Source organism: Kogia breviceps, chromosome 18 (genome assembly GCF_026419965.1).
Source record: "Kogia breviceps isolate mKogBre1 chromosome 18, mKogBre1 haplotype 1, whole genome shotgun sequence".
NCBI lineage: Eukaryota > Metazoa > Chordata > Mammalia > Artiodactyla > Physeteridae > Kogia > Kogia breviceps.
The window spans coordinates 6,209,729-6,227,880 of record NC_081327.1 but is presented as its reverse complement, the minus strand read 5'-3'; the positions used below and the strand labels follow the sequence as shown (position 1 = coordinate 6,227,880).

At 56.9% G+C, this 18,152-nt stretch overlaps 2 protein-coding genes across 4 annotated transcripts; both read left to right on the top strand.

Annotated features, from left to right (window-relative positions):
* The first annotated feature begins 3,793 nt into the window (after positions 1–3,793).
* Positions 3,794–15,313, top strand: PRMT1 (protein arginine methyltransferase 1). 3 transcript variants are annotated; one of them, XM_059046171.2, is made up of 11 exons: positions 3,887–4,006; positions 6,248–6,301; positions 6,864–6,965; positions 7,943–8,098; positions 8,224–8,287; positions 10,449–10,591; positions 11,454–11,541; positions 11,624–11,739; positions 13,122–13,272; positions 13,541–13,662; positions 14,989–15,313. In XM_059046171.2, the coding sequence occupies exons 1-11, from the start codon at positions 3,971–3,973 to the stop codon at positions 15,070–15,072; spliced, it is 1,116 nt and encodes a 371-aa protein (XP_058902154.1). In that variant the 5' UTR covers positions 3,887–3,970; the 3' UTR covers positions 15,073–15,313. The 3 variants fall into 3 exon arrangements, with proteins under 3 accessions (XP_058902155.1, XP_058902154.1, XP_058902156.1); XM_059046172.2 differs by lacking the exon at positions 6,248–6,301 and having other exon boundaries at positions 3,794–4,006; XM_059046173.2 differs by lacking the exons at positions 3,887–4,006; positions 6,248–6,301 and adding an exon at positions 6,518–6,628.
* A 1,053-nt stretch (positions 15,314–16,366) lies between these two features.
* Positions 16,367–17,990, top strand: ADM5 (adrenomedullin 5 (putative)). Its single transcript, XM_067018619.1, has 3 exons — positions 16,367–16,722; positions 17,169–17,332; positions 17,537–17,990. The coding sequence occupies exons 1-3, from the start codon at positions 16,420–16,422 to the stop codon at positions 17,790–17,792; spliced, it is 723 nt and encodes a 240-aa protein (XP_066874720.1). The 5' UTR covers positions 16,367–16,419; the 3' UTR covers positions 17,793–17,990.
* The last annotated feature ends 162 nt before the right edge of the window (positions 17,991–18,152 follow it).

The window sequence follows — 18,152 nt, the reverse complement described above, 5'->3', positions numbered from 1 at the left end:
CTGCTATCAAGGTTTCAGCTTCAATCTCATCTGAGGCCCCGGGGGCCTCTTCCCAGTGTACGTGTTTTAGCAGGACAATCAGTGTGGCCTCACCTGATTAAGTCAGGCCCACCCAGGAAAATCTCCCTTTTGATGAATTTAAAATTAACCAATTTGAGGGACTTCCCGGGTGGTCAAGCGGTTAAGACTCTGCTCTCCCAATGCAGGGGACTCAGGTTCGATCCCTGGTCAGGGAACTAGATCCCGAATGCCGCAACTCAGACCCGGCACAGCTAAATAAGTAAATAAGTAAGTAAGTAAATAAATAAATAAATAAAAAGAATTAACCAATTTGAAGCCTTAATGTCATCCACAAACTCCCTTCACCCTTGCCATATAAGGTCACCTAATCAAGGGAGTGACATCCATCTCCTTGGTCATATAACCCAACCTACTCCCTGGTATGTAATACCAGGGGGCAGAGTTCATGGGGGCCATCTTAGAATCCTGCTCACCACAGGCGTATCTACAGCAACTGTCATGTGACATGCAAACCTCTGTGATTTATATTGCGGAACCAGGCACAGGAGCTAATCCTATTTTGATGTGTTGCCCAAATTCTCAGTTGAAGGAAGGACTGAGTTCCAGTTTAGTGAGAGATGTAAGTTTCTACCATCGCAGCTCGTGGACACTTGACTCTCCAGTTTGACTCAGGTCTTCTAGCCACACTTCTTTTTTTTAATTTTATTTTTTAAATTTTTGGCTGCGTTGGGTCTTAGTTGTGGCATACGGGATCTTCATTGCCGTGCGCGGGCTTCTCTCTAGTTGCAGCGTGTGTGTTTTCTCTCTGTAGGTGTGGCGCGCAGGCTCCAGAGCGCCTGGGCTCTGTAGTTTTGTGGCACGTGGGCTCTCTAGTTGAGGTGCGCGGGCTTAGTTGCCCCGCAGCATGTGGGATCTTAGTTCCCCAACCAGGGATCGAACCCGCATCCCCTGCATTGGAAGGCGGATTCTTTACCACTGGACTGCCAGGGGAGTCCCTCTAACCACACGTCTAATCACACCAACTCCCCGGTGATCTTGTCCATTCCGTGACCTAGTGCAGCACTGGCCAATAGAAATATAATATGAACCACATGTGTTATTTAGAATACACTAGTAGCCCCATTAAAGCAAAGTAAAAAGTAACAGGTAAATTAATTTTAACAATAATTTTTATTTACCCCATTTATCCAAAATAGAATCATTTCAACATGTAATCAATATAAAAATATTAATGATACATTATAGATTTTTTTTTTTACGTGAAGTCTTCAGAATCTGGTGTGTGTTTTACAGCCACAGCAAATCTCAGTTGAGACTTGCCATGGTCCATTGCTCAGTTGTCCCATGTGGCTGCCATCTTGGAAAATGCAGAATTTGACTCTGAGGACTCCCCCAGTTTTGCCTCCAACTCAGACTTCTCCCCTGTACTCTGTACCCAATGACATTAGGTTATTTCCTAGTGTTGTAGAGAGTTTGTCACAATGTTTTGTTCTTCATAGCAACACAGAGCAAAAGTAATTGATTGGGTTAAAATGCTTGGAAATCAGAAAAAAACAAAACAAAACAAAACACCCTGCTGAAACATTTGGAGAAATAGAAAAGGAAAAAAAAAAAAAGATCCATGCAACATACAATGTAGGGGTCAAGACGTGGGCTCAGATAACAGATTAATTGGAATTCATCAAAATGAGAAACTCTGGTTTTCAAAGGCAACGTTAAGAAAATGAAAAGACAGGTCACCGATTGGGAAAAAAATTTAAAGGAGATATACCAGGCTTCCCTGGTGGCACAGTGGTTGGGAATCCGCCTGCCAAGGCAGGGCACACAGGTTCGAGCCCTGGTCCAGGAAGATCCCACGTTCCGCGGAGCAACTAAGCCACTTCGCCACAACTGCTGAGCCCACGTGCCTGGAGGCAGTGCTCCGCAAAAAGAGTCCACTGCAGTGAGAGGCCCGCGCACCGCAGTGAAGAGTGGCCCCCGCTCGCCACAACTAAAAAGAAAGCCCGCACGCTGTAGCAACGACCCAAAGCACCAAAAATAAAGAAAAAAAAAGTAGATATATCTGACAGAGACGTGTATCCAGAATCTATAAAGAACGTTTATGATTTGTGAATAAGAAAACAACAATGTTTGTAAAAATATACAAAAGACTTAAGCAGACACTTGACAAAAGAAAATATACAAATGGCCAATAAGCACATGAAACTATGCTGAACAACACTGGCCGTCAGGGCAATGCAAGTCACAACCAGGAGATAATCTCTTCATACCTACAAGAGTGATTAAAATTATAGACTGATTTTATGACGTGCTGGAGGGGATGTGGAGCACTAGAAATCTCTTGCATCACTGATGGGAATGCAAAATGGTAGAACACCATGGGAAACTTTTGGGCAGTTTCTTAGAAACATACACCTAGGGGACTTCTGTGGCGGTCCAGTGGTTAAGACTCGGTGCTTCCCCTGTGGGGGCCACGGGTTCGATCCCTGGTCGGGGAAGTAAGATCCTGCATGCCGCATGGCACGGCCAAAAAACCAACCAAACAAAAACAAACCAAAACAAAAACCCCATACACCTAGCCTATGACCCAGCCATGTGCTCCTAGGTTTACCCAAGGGAAGTGAAAGTGTACGTCCACAGAAGGACCCGGACATGATTGTTCATAGCCACTTTATTCATACCAGCCCTATGAAAACCACCCAGATGTCCATCAACAGGAAAATGTGATCCATCCATACAATGGAATATTCCTCAGCAGTAAGAAGGACTGGACAACCATTATATGCGACATGAATGAATCTCAAAAACATGCTGAGGGACAGACACAAAAGAGCACATACTGTATAATTCCATTTATACGAAATTTTAGAAACGGAAAAGCTGCACTATAGTGACACAAAACAGAAAGTGATTGCTTCTGGGGTTGGGTGGGGGAGGTGTTGACTAGAAAGAGTCGTGAAGGAACTTTCTGGGTGACAGATACATTCCACAAGTTGCATTTATCTTCATTCAACTAGTAACTTTTTCTGCAGGTCCAGGAAAGCTTCCTGGAGGAGGTGGCGACTAAGCTGTGCCCTGACTGACGTATAGGAGTTGGCCAGACGAAGGGGGTGGGTGTTCCCGTCAGGGGTGGGATTTGGCAAAGGCCAAGTGGCTTGAATGGAGTCACTGGGTTTAAAAACCTTGGAACAATTAAGTAGGGGGTTAGGGGTTCAATGCCTCGACGCCTGAGTCCTATTCCTGACTTGCTTCGGGACCCCGGACATTACCTCCCTCTCTTTGGGCCTCTCATTGCTTCAGTTTTCCCTCACGAAAATGGGTACTAGCGCCCTTGTTCCTCCTGCGTTTCCCACAGACTGTGAGAAGCTACCGAATGGACGATGAGTGACAGTTCGTTTGAGCCAATCGCTGGAGCCTAAAGCCCTGCCTTCTTTTCTCGTGGGCCAATCGCCATGTTCTCCTTGAGGCCGGCCGCTTGGCGGAGGCTGGCCAAAGGCCCCGTGACGTCACAGACTTGATAAACCAATAGCAGCTACGAGGAGGCGGGTCATTTTGGTGATAGACAGCCCTATTTCAAGATGTCCGCTTAGCGCTGGGTCCGCCGGGAAGCTTTGAGGCGGTGCTGGGGGAGTAGGGGCGGGAACTCCCGGTATATTTTGCCCAATCATCAGTCGCACTTCTTGCGACAGACGGGCAGTCTTTCCCATCCCTGTCGACTTATGGGGGCGGGGCTCGGCACGCCAGACTGGGCGGGCCCCTCGACTTTGATGGGCGTCTTTTCGCCCAATTGCTAAACGGTATTCCCAGACGGGTCGCCTCCATTGCCAATGAGATCTCCTGGCGGGGTCGCGGTGGGCGGGCCTTGGACCCTCCGGTATAAGGCGGTCCCGGGGGAGTGCGGAGAAGGGGGGGGTCTCGGCGGCCGGAGGAGGAGTAGGCGCGGGTGAAGATGGCGGCAGCCGAGGCCGCGAACTGCATCATGGAGGTGAGCGCCTGGAGCGCCGTCAGGGGCAGGGGGCGGGGGGCGGTTTGGAGGTCGGTATTTTATGCCTCCGTCTTAGGGAAGGGGCTCTGAGTCGGCGGGTTGGGGCTGAAGGCCCCCAGCCGTACGGAGGGGGCGCCGCATTCTCCGGATCTGGAGATACCGTTTGAAGTGCGGGTTCCCTAGCTTTCGGGGGCCTGAGGCAGCACGCCGCTCCGAGGGTCTCCTGCCCCCTTCCACGTGGAGGAGGGCTGGGGGTGCTTCCGGCCTGGCCCCCACGTGGCCGCGGCGCGGTGGGTGGGGAGGTGGTGTGCCGTGCCCGCTGGCCCGGCGGGTTCCACGTGCGGGACAAAGGCCCCGCCCCCGGCCGGGGGAGGGGCGCCCCGGGGGGGCGGAGAGGAGGCTCCGACCCTCCTTCTGAGGCCCCCTGCCCCCCTCCCTGGGGATCGTGACAGGCACCTTGGGATGGGACTTACTTGGGGACCTCCGCGAAGTAAAGAGTCTCTTGGGAGGGGCAGTGTATCTCGACTCTCAACAAATCCCTTTCCGGGACCAGGGCATCTGTTCAGGCATCCGTCCAGGTTTCGTGCACTCTTGCGTTGAGATTGTAGGAAGACGAAGGATTGGTTCCCTCCGGGCCCCCCTCCCACCCCCTGTTTCCTGTCCCTGGATTCTCCCCGCTTTGGGAGCTAGGGGGATGGGGCATGCCCCTGTGACCTCCCTCTGGTTGGTGGGGGGGCATCTAGCTGAAGGAGATCCTTCCGGCTTAGGCGCTGTGCACCCCCTTGTGGCCATGTCTGGGTGTGTGGGAGGGACATCTTTTTCATGGGGCGTGTCCCAAAGCCCACCTCCCGTCGAAGCCCTCCCGGGCGAGGGGAGGGAGAATCTGTACTGGGAAGGGGATGTGAGGGAATGGATGCAGCGAACTTTACCCCCTTCTGGAGCCCGTTCTCTCCCTGGGGCATTTGTGAGGGTGGGAGTTGACCTCCCCCTTCTTGAGGCCCTGTTTGAGGGTCCTGAGCCTGGTTGCCTGAAATGGTGTCCCGTGAGGTTCGATTCTTGTGCAGCCATATGGGGCTGGTTCCGGTGCTGTGTTTCAAGCGCTCTGGGGACTTGTTTGGCGGCGGTATCGGCGGTGTTGAGAAATGCGCCCTGGTGGGAAATCCTCTCACCAGCAGCCCTTCTTAATCCGCGTCATTAACTGGTTTGGGAGGATAGAGGTGGGGCTTGGAGCCCAGGGGGGTCGTGTCTGTGATTTCACGCTTGAGGCCTAGAGGGTGGTTACATCGGGAATAGCTGTAATCTGATGGGGTCTCCTTACTCTCACCCCTTACCTTGTAGCAGTCTCTGGAATGGGAGGTCGGGTCCCAAGATGCATACCTTGGGGGGCAGCCCCTAGGGGTCTCTCTAATGACTCCTATCCCCCTCGGCTCTCTCCTGGACCAGGGCCTGTGTGGGTGGAGGAAATATCTTCCCCAGAGGTTGCCCCACGACTTTGCCCCACACCTGGGGGGGGGGGTTCAGGACCTGGGATGGTTGTTTGAATGGCGGGTGGGTGGGCTTGAGGGTCCAGGGTCTGGCCTCCTCCCTGGGATTCTACCCTCCTGGGTAGAGGGTGATAATCGAGGAGGTTGGCTCTCACTGGTTTTGTTTGGGACTCCCTGAGTCCAAGGCAAGAGCTAGCGGCTGGGGTGCCAGCTCTGGTGGGGGTGTCTGTGTGCCACACCTCCTTTCTGGAATCCTCTCAGACGAGAGTGGTTTGCAGAGGTGGCAGGTGCGCAGAGGGTACACCCTGCCAGCCACCCTCCCCCAGCTACTCGTGGCACCCCAGGATGGGGGTTTGTGTCAGGAAGTGTCACCTAATCTGGGGGGATTAGGTGATGAGGGGGAGTGACAGCTGGCAGTGCCTTTGTGCCCAGCGGGTGCCAGTTCCTCTGGCCTGGATGGGGGAGGTGTGTGTCATCAGGTGCCTGGCCAAAGAGGGGCAGTGTGGGTGCAGGCCACCATCTCTCCAGCCACAGCTGGGATAGAACCCCCCTTCCCCCTCTACTCCGCACCACCCACCCCGCACCCTTTTAAAAACAGCCTTGCCTCTTTATTTGTTCCCTCTACCACCACTCCCCTCAAAAAAAAGCAAGATTGTAGGAAACACCTCCTTCTCCCCCAAGAGCCTGGGTCCCCTGGCCTGGCCCTCCCCTAGTCACTCCCAGTAGCTAATCCTTTTTCCCTGTTACTCTCTCCTAGAATTTTGTAGCCACCTTGGCTAATGGGATGAGCCTCCAGCCGCCTCTTGAAGAAGTAAATATCCTTTTGTGAGACCCTTCCCCACATATACATATCTTGTCACACATCAGGCCCTTTCTATTGGTCTTAACTATGATCCCTCCTGCTTCAAACCAGTTTACCCTGTGCCCCGGAAACACTTAGTACAAACTCCCTCCAGGTTTGTGGCCCCTATCTGGCCTCCCTCAACACTGTGGCTACTTCCTTAACTCCATTTCCAGCCCCCCTTTGTCCTTCCCTGTGTCTGCCCCCGTTCTGCCTTCCCCCCTCCTCCCCTCCCCAGCTGTGGGCTGAGCTAGAGACGGGGGCAGAGAGACTGGAGAGATGGTAGGCGTGGCTGAGGTATCAGGGGTGCTCTCCTGGATGGTGCTCTGGGGGCGGTCCTGGAAGAGGAAAATGGGCTGTTAGGTTTTGGGGGTTCCTGGGAGAGGCAAGATGGTAGGCGGGGCCTGTAGGGTTGCCATGGTACGGTTTGGGAGGGTCGTTCTATACTCCAGGGAGAAGTAGGGACCTGGAGGCTTAAGAGTCTGTGGGGAGCGCCCAGGTTTGACCCCTGCTCCCATCCGCCCCCTCCCAGGTCTCCTGTGCCCAGGCAGAAAGCAGCGAGAAGCCCAACGCTGAGGACATGACGTCCAAAGATTACTACTTTGACTCCTATGCTCACTTTGGCATCCACGAGGTGAGTATGGACAGACACCTCATAAGGCTGCTGAGTCTTCAGGGGGGTTAATGTTTGGGAGGACTGGAACTTAATCTCCAACGCATGCGCACTGCCTTCCGGGGCAGCGGGCCTCCCCTCTGCGCATGCGAGGCTCACGCTCTGGGGTCGCCTCTCCCAGCCGTTGCCTTGGAGACGGAGGTTAGCCTGGCTCTCTGCCGGGCCCCTCTTGGGAGGCTGGGGTGGGAGCGCGCATGTGTGCCTGAGAATTCAGCCAGAGGTCAGGGCCTGCCGGTCTCTGCCGCCCTCTAGTGACTGGCGGTGGGTTTGTCCCGCAGCTGCTCGTGCCCAGTGTGCCGAAGGCTTCTCGACCCCTTTGCACGCGATGGAGACTGAGGTCCCAGAAAGCAGCTGGGATGGGATTGTGAAGATTTTTCTTTTTTTAATTGTTATAAAATATACATAACAAAATTTACCATTTGCAAGTATGCGGTTCAGTGGCATTAACTTGCTGAGGACTTTTTTTTTTTTTTGCGGTACGCGGGCCTCTCACCGTTGTGGCCTCTCCCGTTGCGGAGCACAGGCTCCGGACGCGCAGGCCCAGCGGCCATGGCTCACGGGCCCAGCCGCTCCACGGCACGTGGGATCCTCCCGGACCGGGGCACGAACCCGCGTCCCCTACATCGGCAGGCGGACTCTCAACCACTGCACCACCAGGGAAGCCCTGCTGAGGACTTTTTAAAGCCAAAGCTCACAGGGGCTTAGGTGGCAATGGTAGAACCTAAGGTGGCTGATATGGGAGTTTAGTCCACCCAACCCGATTTTACAAATAGGGAAACTGAGGCGTATGGAAGGGAAATGACTTGTTCCAAGGGGACTAAAGCAAGTTTGAGGTGTGAGCTCTAGCTCTCGAAATAGTGTGTTGGAGGCCAGGGCACCCTGTTTTCCAGCTGGGGATGCAGGCCCCCTCATGATATCTTTGTACCCACCTCCTCCAGGAAATGCTGAAAGATGAGGTCCGCACCCTCACGTACCGAAACTCCATGTTTCACAACCGGCACCTTTTCAAAGACAAGGTGGTGCTGGACGTGGGCTCGGGCACAGGGATCCTCTGCATGTTCGCTGCCAAGGCTGGGGCCCGCAAGGTCATTGGGGTGAGTGTCCTCGGCAGCGGGCGGGCCTGAGCCTGGGGGCCGAAGGGGCGCCCCTTGGGGCTCGGGAATTGGGTGGAGGGTGGGACTGGGGGGGCTCTCACCCTCCCTTCTTCCTGGGCCCCCAGATCGAGTGTTCCAGTATCTCTGATTATGCGGTGAAGATCGTCAAAGCCAACAAGTTAGACCACGGTGAGCCAAAGGAAGAGAACGGGTTTGTGGGGAGGGAGCGGCTGATCCCAGCTTCCCCGGGGCCCTCGGCAAGGGGATGGGGGCCACTGAACTCAAATTCAGGCATTCCTCCTCCGTGGACTCTGGGCTGCTGACAGCCCAAGACTCCAGCCTTCTCAGAACCCACCACCTGACAAGTCATCTTAGAATCTGAGTGCAGAAGTCGCAAGCTCAGTGCCTCAGTCTTTAAAAAAGGGTGGGGGGAGTGGGGCAAGAAACAGTCTTTGATTTTTTCAGTGAGTGTTAGAGTCACGAGGTTGGCATCTGAGGGCCTGTAGTAAGAAGTCTCCTACCTGCCTCTCAGCCGCCCTTCTTTGAGTGCATCCAATGGTCCCTTCCAGAGAAGTCCGTACCTATGAGCAAATATACGTGTGTGTGTGTTTCTACGTTCACGTGCCGGTTTTTGACGCATAGCATTTCATACATATTAACACAAGTCTTCTGCCCCTTTGCTTTTTTCACCTGCTTATCGTGTGGTTTAACACTTTTCACGATTTTGAGAGGATCTTGCTTTTTGATGGCTGCCATCATCTGTCTACACATATACACCAGCTTTCTTAACCAAGTCCCTGGTGATGAGCATTTAAGCTTCCTAGGTTTCCATCTCCCTACGCATAACGTCATTGTCAACTCAAATAAGAACTAGTGTATCTGTGAGGTCAGTTCATAAAAGTAGGATTGTGTGGGTCAAAAATGGAAGTTGGGTAGATATTGCCAAATTGTCCTCCCCACCTGCAAGGTTTGAGGAGCAGAGAACATGGGAAGATGGTGGTTTTTTCAGATGTGAGGGCTCTTGGCATTCTAGAAGCTGAAGGGATTTTATTAAAAGAGACTAATATAATTGCATCCCCAAGTACCCGTCACTCGGCTTTTTTTCTTTTTTTTTTTCTTTAGCAGTGCGCGGGCCTCTCACTGCTGTGGCCTCTCCCGTCGCGGAGCGCAGGCTCCGGACGCGCAGGCTCAGCCGCCATGGCTCATAGGCCCAGCCGCTCCGCGGCACGTGGGATCCTCCCGGACTGGGCCACGAACCCGCGTCCCCTGCGTCGGCAGGCGGACTCTCAACCACTGCACCACCAGGGAAGCCCATCACTCAGCTTTAAGTATCTCCTTTTGAAGCAAATTCTGATTGTATAAGTACTGCTGTGTGTGTCTCTAATAGATAAGGCCATTTAAAAAGCATGACCTGGGCTTCCCTGGTGGCACAGTTGTTGAAAATCCGCCCGCCAATGCAGGGGACATGGGTTCGAGCCCTGGTCCCGGAAGATCCCACATGCCGCCGAGCACCTAAGCCCGTGCGCCATAACTACTGAGCCTGCGCTCTAGAGCCCGTGAGCCTGGAGGCTGTTCTCTGCAACAGGGGAAGCCACTACAATGAGAAGCCCATGCACCGCAACAAAGAGTAGCCCCCTCACCTCAACTAGAGAAAGCCCACGCGCAGCAATGTAGACCCAACATAGCCAAAAATAATAAATAAAATAAATTAATTTAAAAAACACACAAAACGTGATCTGGCGGTCCAGTGGTTAGGACTTGGCGCTTTCACTGCCTGGGCCAGGGTTCGATCCCTGGTCAGGGAACTAAGATCTCACAAGCTGCAAAGTGCAGCCAAAAAAAAAAAAAAAAAAAACCCTCGCATCGAGGGCTGAGTTTTAATAGATTGCAGCGAGCTCTGCTGAGTATGAAACCCTGACCCAGAAGCAGGTCATCTACAAATGGTTTAGCAGCTTCCCCACGAATGTGCAGTGCGTGATGGGCGAGGGGTCAGCCACCTTTCTTACCGTGCCTCATGTCCCAGGATGAAGGGCTCTCCACACCGGGCCCCAGGCCTGACTGTTAGTGGCGAAATCTTAACGTCACCTAATACCTAATCCACGTAAAGTTTTTGCTCCTGCCTCAGAAATACCCCATGATGAATGAATGTTGAAACTAAGTTAACAGGGTGTGGCTTCAGCTCGCGGAGTTCTTTGTAGATGCCCCAATGCAACCCCCAGCCCTTCCTTGAGAAGACAAGGGCTGTCCCAGTGGGGTCCCCGGGCCCTGGACCATCCCCCATCTGCCCCAAGGGAGGCGAGCGGGTGGGCCTCCTCTGGGCTGGTGGCATGTGCCCTTGTCTGCCCCCCAGTGGTGACCATCATCAAGGGGAAGGTGGAGGAGGTGGAGCTTCCGGTGGAGAAGGTGGACATCATCATCAGCGAGTGGATGGGCTACTGTCTCTTTTACGAGTCGATGCTCAACACCGTGCTCTACGCCCGAGACAAGTGGCTGGTGAGGCCCCCAGCGGGGCGGGAGCAGCTGATGCAGGACAGGGTCCTTTGGCCATTTGTTGAGCATATGTCAGGGTCCAGGCAGAAAAGAAAGCCATGCTAGGTATTTCCCACAGTGGCAGTGAATACAGGGGATTGAATACATCTCCTACACAGATGTTAGGAGGCCCGCAGCCAAGACGGAGGGGAGCCAGTACTGGAAGCTGGACAGGGACAGGGAGATGGTACAGTGTCAGGAGAGTTAGTGCTGGGAAGAGAACGATAGCAGGGCATAGGGATAGGGAGGGACTGGGGGGCTGTGGTCCCAGGTGCTCAAGTCAGAGCAGGCCTCCCACAGGAGGTGACTGAGACCTGAACAGAGGATGGGAAGGAGCTGCATGGGATCTGAGGGGAAAGGCACACTGGGCAGAGGATTTTAGCCAGTGCGTAGGTTCTGGGGCAGGAGTGTGCTTGCTGTGTGTTGAGCAGCGGCGAGGTTGTAGTGGAATGAGGATCTGAAGGAGCGCTGGGAGGGGAAATTGGAGGTGAGGGGTGGAGGGGCCTGTGCAGATCCCGCAGGGCCTCGTGGACCCCTGAGAGACTTTGCTTTACTCCTCAGGGGGGTGGTTCTGAGGATCCCTCAGGACCCCTGAAGGACAGGGTCTGACTTAGATGCTCCTGGGAGCCATCAGGCAGCCATCCAGGGAACAAACCGAGGGCTGAGGCTGGGGACCAGTGAGGGGGCCGCTTCAGGAGTCCACGTGGGCAGTGTCGGCAGCTCAGACCGGGGCGGGGGTAGGGATGGTGTAAGGAGACAAAACGGGGCAGCGTTGCCGAGCCCCCCCATCATTCACGCCCTTGCCCTGCTCCTTTGCACTCTGCAGGCACCCGACGGCCTCATCTTCCCGGACCGAGCCACGCTGTACGTGACGGCCATCGAGGACCGGCAGTACAAAGACTACAAGATCCACTGTGAGCTCGGGGCCCGAGGAGCCCGGGGGGTGCAGGCTCGGGGCCGGGCGCCCCCCGGGCTCACCCCTCCCCTCCTCCCCAGGGTGGGAGAACGTGTATGGCTTTGACATGTCGTGCATCAAAGACGTGGCCATCAAGGAGCCCCTGGTGGATGTGGTGGACCCCAAGCAGCTGGTCACCAACGCTTGCCTGATAAAGGTGAGGAGGTGGGGTGGCCGGGTGTCCCGCAGGGTCAACCCAAGAAGGGCCAGTGCGTGGGACCTCAGTGCACAGAGCGCTTGCCTGCCCGAGGTCTTGGGAGCCTGACGGATCTGCTGGAGCTGGTGCTAGACGCCTGGAGAAGCCACTTTATTTAAAGAGCTTTGTGAGCCAGGCGTGGCCCTTGGGTTCCAGAACTAGGCAGTGACGTGGGCTGGCCCTGCCTCCAAGGCACGCCTCCCGGAGGGCACGTCCGCCCGAGGCAGGCAGCTAAGACCCCAGGCAGGGCCACCAAATGCAGAAAACCCAGCGCCACGACTGAGTTTATACACATAGATCCCTGATAAAGCCTACCAGCAGCCATCGTTGTTTGAGGTCCCTCTCCCGACCCACGGTATCAAGTGTTGCCGGGATGCTCATGGCGGGCAGCACTGGCTGGAGGAGGGAGTTTGTAGAGGGAGACGGCAGGGCAGACGCCCTGACTGGACGAGCCTCCATGGCCTGAGTCTGGAGCCCCGGTTTTGCTTTGAGTGCCCCGGGGAGCAGTGAAAGGATTTTTTTTTTTTTTTTTTTTTTTTTTTTTTTGTGATATGAGGGCCTCTCACTGTTGTGGCCTCTCCCGTTGCGGAGCACAGGCTCCGGACGTGCAGGCTCAGCGGCCACAGCCCACAGGCCCAGCCGCTCCGCGGCATGTGGGATCTTCCCGGACCGGGGCACGAACCCGCGTCCACTGCATCGGCAGGCGGACTCTCAACCCCTGCGCCACCAGTGAAGCCCGCAGTGAAAGGATTTTAAGCAGGGATGTGACACGATCTGTTTTTATTTTTTTTTTATTTTTTTTTTTTTATTTTTTTTTTTTTATTTTTTTTTTTTGGTGGTACGCGGGCCTCTCACTGCTGTGGCCTCTCCCTTTGCGGAGCACAGGCTCCGGACGCGCAGGCTCAGCGACCATGGTTCACGGGCCCAGCCACTCCATGGCATGTGGGATCTTCCCGGACCGGGGCACAAACCCGTGTCCCGTGCATCCGCAGGCGGATTCTCAACCACTGCGCCACCAGGGAAGCCCACGATCTGTTTTTAAACTGTCACACTGGCTGATCACGTGTAGTAAGGGATGTCGGGGGAGAGGGCGGGAGCCACGGAGCCCTGTTAAGGTGCTGCCGCATCCGGTGGGGGGGATGGTGGCCAGGGGCAGGGCACAGGCAGTGGAGAGGGGAAAACGGGCGATTCTCTAAGGAACAGTAGTTGTTGTAGGAGGTCAAACGGTGTGATTCAGGGCTGGAGTTGGAAAAGCAGGGAACAGGGGATCCGGCGGGGCCCCCCAGGGGTTCCCCCGCTGGGCCGGAGGTCGGGGAGTGGGGCTCACGAGGCTCATCCCGCAGGAGGTGGACATCTACACGGTCAAGGTGGAGGACCTAACCTTCACCTCCCCCTTCTGCCTGCAAGTGAAGCGCAACGACTACGTCCACGCGCTGGTGGCCTACTTCAACATCGAGTTCACCCGCTGCCACAAGAGGACCGGCTTCTCCACCAGTGAGGCGGGGCCCTGGGGCGGCGGGGGCCCCGGGCCCGTGGGGCGCGCGACAGGCGGCCCGAGGGAGCCGCGGGGACACCGAGGACCCGGCTTCTGACGCCGGCTCTGCCAGCCGGCCCGAGCGTGCGGTGCCTCCGCTTCCCCAGGCCTGACGAGGGCGACGGGGCCCGGTCACCGCCGAGTCGGTAGCCGCTGGCCGGTGGGGTGTCCGGGCAGAGGGGAAGGTCAGGAGGCGCGTGGGCCCGGCTGACCCGCCTCCCCCGCCAGGCCCTGAGTCCCCGTACACACACTGGAAGCAGACGGTGTTCTACATGGAGGACTACCTGACGGTGAAGACGGGGGAGGAGATCTTCGGCACCATTGGCATGCGGCCCAATGCCAAGAACAACGTGAGGCTCGGGGGGTGGGCTCGGGCACCTGGGGCCCCCGCACCCCTCAGCCCCAAGCCTGCCCGCCGGCCTGGCTACGCTCTGCTCTGGCCTCGTCTGTCTGGGGGCCCCCCACGTCTGTCTCTGGGCCACAGTTTTATTGAGCACCTACTAGAAACCAGGGGGCCCTGGGGCCCCAGCGGTGATCAGGCTGAACCCCTGCCCTCCTGGCAGTCACGGTCTAGACACAGGACGGTCACGTGGCAAATGCCAGCGGGAGGTGACTTCCGTGTCCAGCTGGGAAGGGGGCCGGCAGGTATTGGAGCAGGTGGGCGCGGGGCCAGAGGGAGAGCTGACGGGATATCCTCGCCCAGGTATGGGGGTGAGGGAAGGAAAGGAGGGCCGTTTCTTCCCCTCTTTTCTCCTGAGTATCTGGCAGGACGGAGCTGCCATCAGCCTGAGACACGGTGGGGAAGCAGGTCTGGGGCAAAGTCAGGAGATTCTGCAGGGCCAGTGTGGGTGCACCCGCTTTGTAAGTCGGGGAGATGAGAACCGGTTTAAGCAGCTATTCTCAAGCAGGGATGATTTTGCCCCACCCACCCGTGTCGTTGTCTGGAGGAATTTTGGGTGTCACAACCGAAGGAGGGGTACTGCTGGCACCTGGTGGGTAGAGGCAGGGGAGCTGCTTTATCTGCAGCGCACAAGATAAGAATCCCCCACAGCAAGGAGCGGTCCGGCCCTAGATGTCAGTAGTGCAGAGGTGGAGAAAACCCAAACTAGAAACTGAAAGAGACCGAGAGAGAGAGGAGGAAGCTGGGAGCCAGGGGTGAAGTGCAGTGAGGACTGAGGGCACACGTCGTTGAGGTCATGGGTGACTTTGTCCCAGTTTTTCCAGCTGGGGGTGGCAGGCACAGGAGGGTTGGCGTCCAGGAAGCCTTGGAGGAGAGGAAGTGGGGACCGCGGGGCGGGACCACAGAGGTTTTTGAGAGGAGGAAGTTTTTGCTTCTTGTAAAAGAAGGAGAAAATAACCTGCTGATGAGGATGGTTTTGATGGGGGAAATCATGATGCAAGAGACAGCAGCTGAGCTCTGCCACCCCACCCAAGGTGGGGGCCTGGCTGGGTTCCAGGTGGGTTTGAGGATGTCACATGGAGCTGCTCACGGGGAGTCAGGCGGGGTTTAAGACAGATGCTGGGAGTGGGACCGGCCATGCGGGGTCTCTGGGGAGGGTGTGTAGATAGCCAGGGGGCCCACGGCACCTCAGGTGGGGCAGGGGTGGCCACCCCTCCCTACCGCACCCCCGCTGCCCTGTCCCGGGTTCCCCCTCACGCCCGCACTCTCCCCGCAGCGCGACCTGGACTTCACCATTGACCTGGACTTCAAAGGCCAGCTGTGCGAGCTGTCCTGTTCCACCGACTACCGGATGCGCTGAGGCAGCGTCCGCGTTCTCCCTCCCCGGCCGGGCCGGCCCTGCAAGGGCCCAGGGGCTGCAGCGTTCTTAGGCAGTTTCGGGGCTCCCCCTTCCTCTCCCTCCCTCCCACAGAAGGGGGTTTCCGGGGCCTGGGCCAGGGGCGGGGGTGGGGGGGGCGGGTACATCGTGACTGTGTTTTTCATAACTTATGTTTTTATATGGTTGCATTTACGCCAATAAATCCTCAGCTGGGACGGCTCAACTTCCTGGGGGCAAAGTGGGGTTGGGGTTCCATCCGCAGGTGCTGAGAAGCCAGGCACCCGGAGCGTGGAGACAGCGCCTGCTGGTGGCTGCCGGTGGTCTCTCTCACCACTTCTGTGTCTCTGGGTCTTACTACGCCTCCACCCCACCCCCGCCGCCTCCACCCCACCCCCGCCGTCTCTGGGGTTCCACAGCCCTGCTCTCAAGTCTTTGTCCCACCTCTGCCCTCAGGTCACTTGCAGGGCCTTCTCCACTGGCTCTCCTCTCTCTCTCTCTCTCTCTCTCTCTCTCTCTCTCTCTCTCTCTCTCTCTCTCTCTCTCTCTCTCTCTCTCTCTCTCTCTCTCTCTCTCTCTCTCTCTCTCGCCTCCTGAGGCCCTGGTCCCTCTGTCCCCAGTGGGCCAAACTTCTGCTCCCAGCCGAGCTGGGGGAGGGCTGGGGTGTGGGTTCCCGGCACAGCTGGGCCCTTAAGTTCCCCAGAAAGCTCGCTCTCCCGCCTTCCCCATTATACACATTGTTCCTCTATGGCTGTTTTTTTCCTGTCCAGGACCCTCCAAGGCCAAACCAGGGCTGACTGGCAGTGACTACTGCCCTGCCCTCTCCATCTGGGGAAACTGAGTCGGGGGGGGGGAGTCTTGGAGGGGGATAGAGTTCTTTTTAAATTTTATTTATTTATTTTTGGCTGCGTTGGGTCTTCGTTGCTGCGTGCGGGCTTTCTCTAGTTGGTGGCGAGCGGGGGCTACTCGTTGTGCGCGGGCTTCTCATTGCTGTGGCTTCTCTTGTTGCGGAGCACGGGCTCTAGGCACGTGGGCTTCAGTAGTTGTGGCACACGGGCTCAGTAGTTGTGGCTCGTGGGCTCTAGAGCGTAGGCTCGGTAGTTCTGGCACACGGGCTTAGTTGCTCCGCTGCATGTGGGATCTTCCTGGACCAGGGGACCAGGGCTCGAACCTGTGTCCCCTGCATTGGCAGGCAGATTCATAACCACTGCACCACCAGGGAAGTCCGGGGATAGAGTTCTTTGTGGGGGTGGGTGCCTGCTTCTTCCCCCTGCCTGGCTCGGAGCTCGGGGTGGGGGTGGGAGATCCCACCCTCTGCTCCACTTTACGGAGATGCACACTGAGGCCCCACTAACCTGCTTCACAACTCCCCAGGGGCTGTCTGTTCAGCCCCTGCTGCCGACATGGTGTCTACACGTTCCTGTCCTTCCTTTCTCAAGAGTCGCTGGTCCCCCCGGTCTCTGTCCACAGGACCTGGATCACCGGAGACGGAATCCCAGGCTTTTCTTTCCAAGGCCCTCCTACACCTGCTTCAGTACAGCTCGAGTGCTAGGCCTGCCTGCACCCCACACCCGTCTACACCTATTCGTCTTCTACCAGGAGGATGTTAGGCTCAGACTCCCTCTACAACTTCAGGTGGCTGTCTTTGCCACCTAATTGCCAATGTCCCACATTGCCCAGCCCCCTCTCTAGAAAGTCGCCTGTCCCCTGAGACAGAGTTAACGCTAGTCGGGTCCCTGACAGAGATGAGGGTGACTTCGCTTCTAAGTAGCCTAGCGCTTCCCCGCCCCCACCCCTTTCCTGGAAGCCCGAAGTTGCGGCGTCACTTGCAGGTGTCAGCTGCCCCGCCCCTCCTCCCTCCGCCTTAAAGGGGTCGCGTCTCCCGAGGCCTCACAGGGACGTAGATAGCACCTCGGCGGGACTCGTGAGGGCTCCGTGACCGCGGTGCGGGAGGTGGGCGTCCGGATTCTAATTCTGCCCTTCTGGCGTGGTGTGGCTCTTGGCCTCTGTTTTCTCGGCCTGAGAAGTGGGGACGCCCGGATTCCTCACTCTAAAGCAGGCGCTCAGGGGGCATTTTCCAGGCCGGGAAGGGGGCGGGGCCGCAGCCCAGAGGAGACGCTTCACCCACCGGTTTCTCGGACCCCGCCCGCCCCACCCCCACCCCCACCCCCACGATGACCGCGCACATCCTCCTGCTGTCGCTCCTCGCCTCCTCCACCCTGGGGGACCCGGACTCCGCGGGCAGGTGAGCAACGCCGGCGGCAGCGGGGACAGAGCCGGAGGGAGACCGCGAGGGGCGTGCGACCTCTGTAGGCGGTTTTCCGCTTCGGTGGAATGGGAAGTTAATCAGGAAACGCGCCCGCCAATCCCGCAGTTCTGGGTCGCCCACAGGGCTCCATTTCTCGAGTGGATTGTTTGAACCCGCTTGTCTCCCACGCTCCATCCCCAGGCGGTCCCGGCACCAGGTGTCCCAGCAGCGCGGGCACCTCTGTTCACTGGGCACGTGCCAGACGCACCGCCTGCCAGAGATCATATACTGGCTCCGCTCTGCCTCCATCAAGGAGCTCTCGGGGAAGGCGGGCCGCAAGCCTCAGGATCCCCATAGCTATGGGCGCCGCCGGCGGCGCGCGGCCAGACTCCTGCCGCGTCTCCAGGACCCCAGCCTGCGGCAAGGAGGCCAGCGCAGTGCCCAGCTCTCTGGGTGATGTTGGGCACATCTCTGCTCGTCCCCTGGCTTCAGTCTACCCATCTGCGTATCGGGGCCGTGACCCCAAGTTTCTTTTCCCCTAACTCCACCTCCTGGACTCTCCCCAGGCTGCGACTGGGCTGGATCACGTGCACACCGGACCCAGCAAGGACAAAGAATATTAACGTCCAGAGCTGAATAAAACGAGAGTCCCATGTTTCAGTCTCTGCTTGTCTGTGCCCATTCTGGCCTCCCAATCTGAGCCCGGTCCCTGAGCCCCTCCCCTTTACCCACGCACTTTTCCCCTCACGGAAGTCCCTCTGACTAACTTGAATCCAATCTGCTGTAGCACCTCCACGCCAACTTAATCCCTGCAGCT